The 6,301-nt window shown below is 35.2% G+C and overlaps 1 protein-coding gene across 1 annotated transcript; it reads right to left on the bottom strand.

Moving 5' to 3' along the window:
- Positions 1-3,006: 3,006 nt before the first annotated feature.
- On the bottom strand, positions 3,007-5,557 carry LOC127845588 (uncharacterized). The gene is made up of 2 exons (XM_052376606.1): positions 5,390-5,557; positions 3,007-4,505 (listed from the first exon to the last, which is right to left on the bottom strand). Exon 2 carries the CDS (start codon positions 4,420-4,422, stop codon positions 3,478-3,480), a length of 945 nt encoding a protein of 314 aa, XP_052232566.1. The 5' UTR covers positions 4,423-4,505; positions 5,390-5,557; the 3' UTR covers positions 3,007-3,477.
- Positions 5,558-6,301: the final 744 nt, after the last annotated feature.

The following is a 6,301-nucleotide window of genomic DNA, read 5'->3' as shown; positions in this document are numbered from 1 at the left end:
GTTATTCTTGTTTGTGATGGACCCCTGACTGTCTTTTATTTAATAATAACAAATTAATACGTTTTATTTTAAGATTAGTAGTACATGTTTTTCTAAAATATTATAGAATCAAGAATATATATTATTTTCTCTCATGGCCCTTGAATATTCGATTTAAAACTACATATTTGACATCTGGTGAGCCACAAACTGAAGTCCTTAAATAATTCCGCTTAAGACGCAAACATTATAGAATGAAAAATGATATTCAAAGCCCCTTCCAAAAACATAATTAATTAAATGTAAGGTAAGATGTCACCAGCTCTTATCAAAGAACACGACGTTTATTTCACTAAAGCATATTTTAGCATTATTCAATGGATTAAAAGATCGTCATCTCTGAAGACAGGGTCCTCAAGGATGTCGACAATCGCCTGTATAAGCATGGAATATTTTGGGTGTGGTATCACCACCCGTCTGACTTTTAGAACATTCGGAGGGCTGGCTTCGGACCCGTTGTTTACCAGGCTTTGAAGTATAAACTTGTGGAAAAGTGGACATTATTTCCAGAACACTGCGTTAATTATAATCTTCTTTGTGGTGGTTGGAGTGGATTCTTTGTGTGATTCAAAATATTGAAGTTTTTTGCTTATATAAAAATCGTCAGCTCTTATTTTGTTGAAAATTTGGTCAAATAGAATCGCCGTCATAAAACTGTAGCCTGTAGTTTTTGACCAGCAGGTGTGTGAAGATGTGGAAGAAAATTATATACGGTAGATCAATACACATTGAGCTATTGTAGTCGGTCTTTTTTCAGATTAAAAAAAAACAACAAACCTACCGGTAACCCACATATTTATTACAAAGACACTTCAGTGCATTCCGTTTGTTAACAAATCAAACATATTAAATTACCAATAACAAAGGCTTTGACAATATTGCATTCAATACGGAAGTTCTACCAGGTAAACTCCATATCAATATTTTATGTCCGCATTTACATGTACATTTCTACATTCGTCATTATTTTAAATTCAATTCTTTACTCGTGGACATGACCTCTGGTGACAATATCATAGCACACAAACCTCACATTGCGTTGTGTATGCATACCAAGTTTAATGATAATATGTTAGGTACTTTTCTTTAACCGACACAATTGTTAAATAACAACTACATTTGAGTCTTTATTAACCACGCTGTGTCATGTAACGATTGATTTTTATTTTCCGATCTTTGAAAGGAGACGCCAGTACATGTCGTATCTGTCTGATGATTTTCATAGGAGTTACTGTCTCAATTATCAAAGGACTTTATTGTTTCCCCCACTATATAACGCTTGTTTAATTTCACATTTATATCATTATCATTATCAATATCTCTAATATCGTCATATAAAACGATAACTATTGGTGGTGCCTACCTTGGCATATGTTTTTCTAGAACATTGTTAGACAGATGTTTAAATAACAGACAAACACGTTTGTTTAATTTAGCTGGTGTGTGTCGCTCGTGAATCATCAACTCTGTGTCAAATGTCAAATAAAAAAAATCTTCTTTCTGTTCCTAACAGTGAATATGCAAAAATAGTTGTAAATTTGATTCATAAATTGTCCTTGATTTAACACAAAAGGTGTGATGCCAATGACACTAAATTGTTGCACACATATGTAAGCCTCAATATTCTTAGTATGAAAAGGGTCAAACTTCTGCTTAATTGCAGGTCAGAGTTAAAAGCCTTGAACGTTGACCTCGCATGACAATAAATGGGGCACAATCCTGCTATAAAGCTGGTCGGAGTTATAGGTCTTGATATCTGAATTGATAAAGACCCTTAAGACATATGCACATTTTTTTTGAATATCTGAAGTAGATATAGAGACATGGATTAGTTGCACTCAAACCTAAACCTGACTTTTCACAAAATGGGCATACTTCTGCTAAATGACAGATCACAGCGATGTAACTTGATATGATATATCACACAATAACCCCGAACACATGTGTTAAGTTTCAATAGAATGCCTTCAGTAGAAACAGTGATATGGAGATTTTGCACGTTTACATTAACAAGGGCTGTACGCAGGCGTCGACGCTGACTAATGGGTGAGTAGTATACCACGAACTTTTCGGTGAACAGTTAAGGTAACACAAATCGAAAACTCAACTTGGAATACCGTGTACTAAAAGCAATCTCGTTAAATTGTTTTTGTTTTTTTTATACAACATGTTTACAAAGCACGAACTGCACAGGGATTAATATCAACCATTTATTAATGAGAAGAACAGGAGCTATCATCATAGGATGACATATGCCCCGAAAAACGCTTTTTCGAAACCTTAACGCAGATTTCGATACCTAAACGCGGACCCTAAGTTCAAGGCCAAGGTCAAAGGGGTCAAAATTTGTGTGCGTATGGAAAGGCCTTGTCCATATACACACGCATACCAAATATGAAGGTTACATCTGAAGCGACATAGAAGTTATGAGCATACCTAAACGCAAAGTGTGAAGGACAGACAGACAGACGGACGGAAATGCTATCACTATATGCCCACTTCGGGGGCATAAAAACAAAAGGATTTGGGGGATACCTTAAAACTGTTTAGCGCCCGAAAATTGAGCTTATGCCGCAGTGCTCAGCATTAAGACTCATTAAGCTCACGTTAATGACGCAAAAATGGGCTAAAATAACATAAAATCGAGTATCAATGCGGAAGCGAATAATAGAATGAATAGTTTAACCGTATGTTTCGATATTGTAACCCAAATATATCTGTGTATAATATACCTTCATGAAGGCCGTTCGTGAATTGCACTTGGTGGGCATGTTTATCAATTAGTAAAGACCGGTAGTTATTTGTGCTTAAAATTACACAATAATTAGCCTGCTGACGTATTTATATGAAATAACACGTTACGTCGTATGCTGACTGTAAGTTCAGGCAATTAAAATATTCCCGTCGGATGAAGCTCAGGTTTCACGTTGTTTATACACATAGCAGTTCATTTATAATGTCTAAGTCTTCAAATACAAAGTTTTATTCAAATATACTGTATTCAAGTGCAGTTTCTGCTCTGCAATCGCATATAATACAACAAATTTTACATTATACGTACGTTTACAACATAGAGCAAGTGCAATCATTGTAATGGAAGATATAATACGTAATAATACGAATTTGTTGTGGTATTATACACATGGCTAATGAATGTATATGCACTAAACGAAAAATACGTGCAATGTTTAGATTATAGTTAAAATAGTTATAGAAAATAACAATAACATCTTAAATGTTAATATAATAGCTTTTATTCCGCGGCGATGGGAGCTAGTATTTATTTAAACAAGTTATATCGCATGCACATGAAGCGTGTGTATTAACGTCCATTAATCGATTTTTAAACGGTCAATAAAGACTGTCAATCAGCACGTAAACAAACACGGTTACAGAAGAAATTTATCAGTTAGTTCTAACTTCATAGCACCGTAAACGTCATTGGTGTTTGAAGTACAAGAATTTAGTGAGAGTAGACATGGTTGTCGGTACAGGTATCGGATAGTCTTTGTATTTGTCACCAAAATCGGTTTTCTCTACAATTTCTCGAACCCTGCCGAGAATTTCTGGAGTATTGCTAAACAAATCATCATCCTTAAATTTTGGATCAGTTTGAATGTTTACAATAGCCTGAACAAGCAGCGAGCATTTTTGGCCGTCTGAATTTTCAGCACCAGTCTGGTGACTAGACTGATCAGAAGGATGAACAACTGGCTGATTTTCCTCCGTTCGTCGCGTTCTGGGTTTTGAAGCCAAAACTTGTGGAATGGTCGACATTATGACCATGAAATCTGCGTCGCTTGGAATCCTATACTTCTTCGTCGTGGGAACGGCCTTTGTAATCACCGTTGGCTTCAACATATTTAGATCGTCTGCTTGTATGATGAAAACCTTTGGTTTAAGAGCCATTGAAGAGAAGGATTTGAGCAGTTTTATTTTCTCGAAGACTTCGTCAAGAGGCAGAGCTTCTCCCGCAAACTCCAGCTTGTAATTTTCTTTTCCGCCATCCTTCAGGTAAGTAAAGAAATGAAAGAAGAATGCGTCACAACCCTTAGCTTTCTTGTCCAGTTTTTCGAGTTCCTCTTTATCGTTCCAACTAAAGTTCGGGAAAACCATTACCACCAGTTGTTCTTTGCCGAAGCGCTCACTGTAGAACTTGTTCATCGTCTTAACGTCAACATCTACTTGACTGACTTTTCCATCGAAAGGGACAATACATTTATTGGGCGTATCGATTCCAACTGGTTTATAAGACTGTGGCGGACCATGCGGCGTATGCAGGCAAAAATATACAGTCATAACTTTGTTTTTCATCTTGTAGCTGTCGGATTCAAACTCTTCTTGAGTGAAAATCGTGGAATTATCGGGCGGTCCTCGTGCCATGGTTTCTGTAGTGCATAAAACTTAACTATGGTGAATTATGTGTTGGCATTAGTACCGCCGCCAACATATCACCAGAAATACCTCTGTAACAGAAACAACAGCATGACTATAGACACATACAATAGTTAATACAAAATAAATAAAAAACATTATTTCTACTACTGGAACTCCTCCTCTTACTACAACAACAACATCAACGATAACTACTCATACTATTACGACTACTACTACTACTACTACTACTACTACTACTACTACTAATACTACTACTACTACTACTACTACTATTACTACTTCTACTACTACTACTACTACTATTACTACTACTACTACTACTACTACTACTACTACTACTACTACTTCTGCTGCTGCTGCTGCTGCTGCTGCTACTACTACTACTACTACTACTACTAGATCTACTACTACTACTACTACTACTACTACTACTACTACTACTACTACTACTACTACTTCTACTACTACTACTACTACCACTACTACTACTACTACTACTACTACTACTACTACTACTACTGCTACTACTATATTTCAGCCTTCTTCTTATTATTATTGGTATTGTAAACATAATCATGGCAAATGAAAATTTTAGCTGAAATTCACTTCCGCAATACCATAATCCCCCCCCCCCCCCCAGAAATCCTTTGAATCTAATCTTTATACTAGTAATTAAGTTATAAACAGTAATATATATATATACCTTTATAAACATTCACAAGTGTTTTATTATTTTGTTGAAAAAAATATCCACTTTGGTTAAACTAATGAATTTCAAGCAGTAAAGGAAACATTTACAATTTATAAAGCTGTATTTTATACACGGGAATCGAAAGTGCAAATTTTCATGCGAAGTTTAAGAGAAAAGTTACGTCAAATTGTAGGTTTTTATATATTTATCTAGCTTAAGAGGTTAATTTTTCGTATTTAAATATGAAAATAAACGTTTTACCTTCGATTATCGCTTGATCTGCTAGCGAAAATAGTTCTTTTACTACAAACAACAATCTCCCAGCAGAGTTGTCATTCAATGCTGTCAAGCTAATGTAACCGTAAATAGATTGCAAGCATATGTGTACACACCGGTCTTACTGACCTGTGTACTAACGCGAAAGGAATTGTGGGTAGCACTTCTTTTACGAGTGAAAAGTGAAAGCGAAAGCAGGTCAGGTAACTGTGCTTCTAATAATCGCTATCAGTCTTAATATACATTCAAAATCACATTAAAACATAATTAAATAACATTTTTTAAAGAACATTCCGTTTTAAACACACAATAAAAACGATTTTCCTTTAATAATAAACATCATAAGCATTCCAACGCAAAACTACTTTGGCGGAAGCATAATTCCCCAAACCAGGGGAATGTGATGCGTCTAAGTATAGATGTCAATAATGTAGTGACGTCACCATCTATGTATAGAATGACTACTGTCTAACTAGAAGTATGGTGAGCTATGCATAACATCCCTGCAAATCCAGATGCTTACATATTTGAAAGACTGCTTTAACAAAAATAAAATACACAGTATATTATGTATATTAGATAGTAGTATATTAGTATATATTATAGTAGTGTAGTATATTAGATTACTACTACTACTACTACTACTACTACTACTACTACTACTACTACTACTACTACTACTACTACTACTACTGCTACTACTACTACTACACTACTACTACTACTACTACTACTAGTACTACTACTACTACTACTACTACTACTACTACTACTACTACTACTACTTCTACTACTACTACTACTACTACTACTACTACTACTACTACTACTACTACTACTACTACTACTACTACTACTACTACTACTTCTACTACTACTACTACTACTACCCGCCAC

This window comes from Dreissena polymorpha, chromosome 9 (genome assembly GCF_020536995.1).
Source record: "Dreissena polymorpha isolate Duluth1 chromosome 9, UMN_Dpol_1.0, whole genome shotgun sequence".
NCBI classification, from domain to species: domain Eukaryota; kingdom Metazoa; phylum Mollusca; class Bivalvia; order Myida; family Dreissenidae; genus Dreissena; species Dreissena polymorpha.
The sequence above is the reverse complement of the archived record's forward strand: the minus strand, read 5'-3'. Positions and strand labels throughout refer to the sequence as shown.

What these genes read in the sequence shown, in the direction of transcription:
- LOC127845588 (XM_052376606.1), bottom strand. Translation starts at nt 4,422, where the DNA reads ATGGCACGAGGACCGCCCGATAATTCCACGATTTTCACTCAAGAAGAG.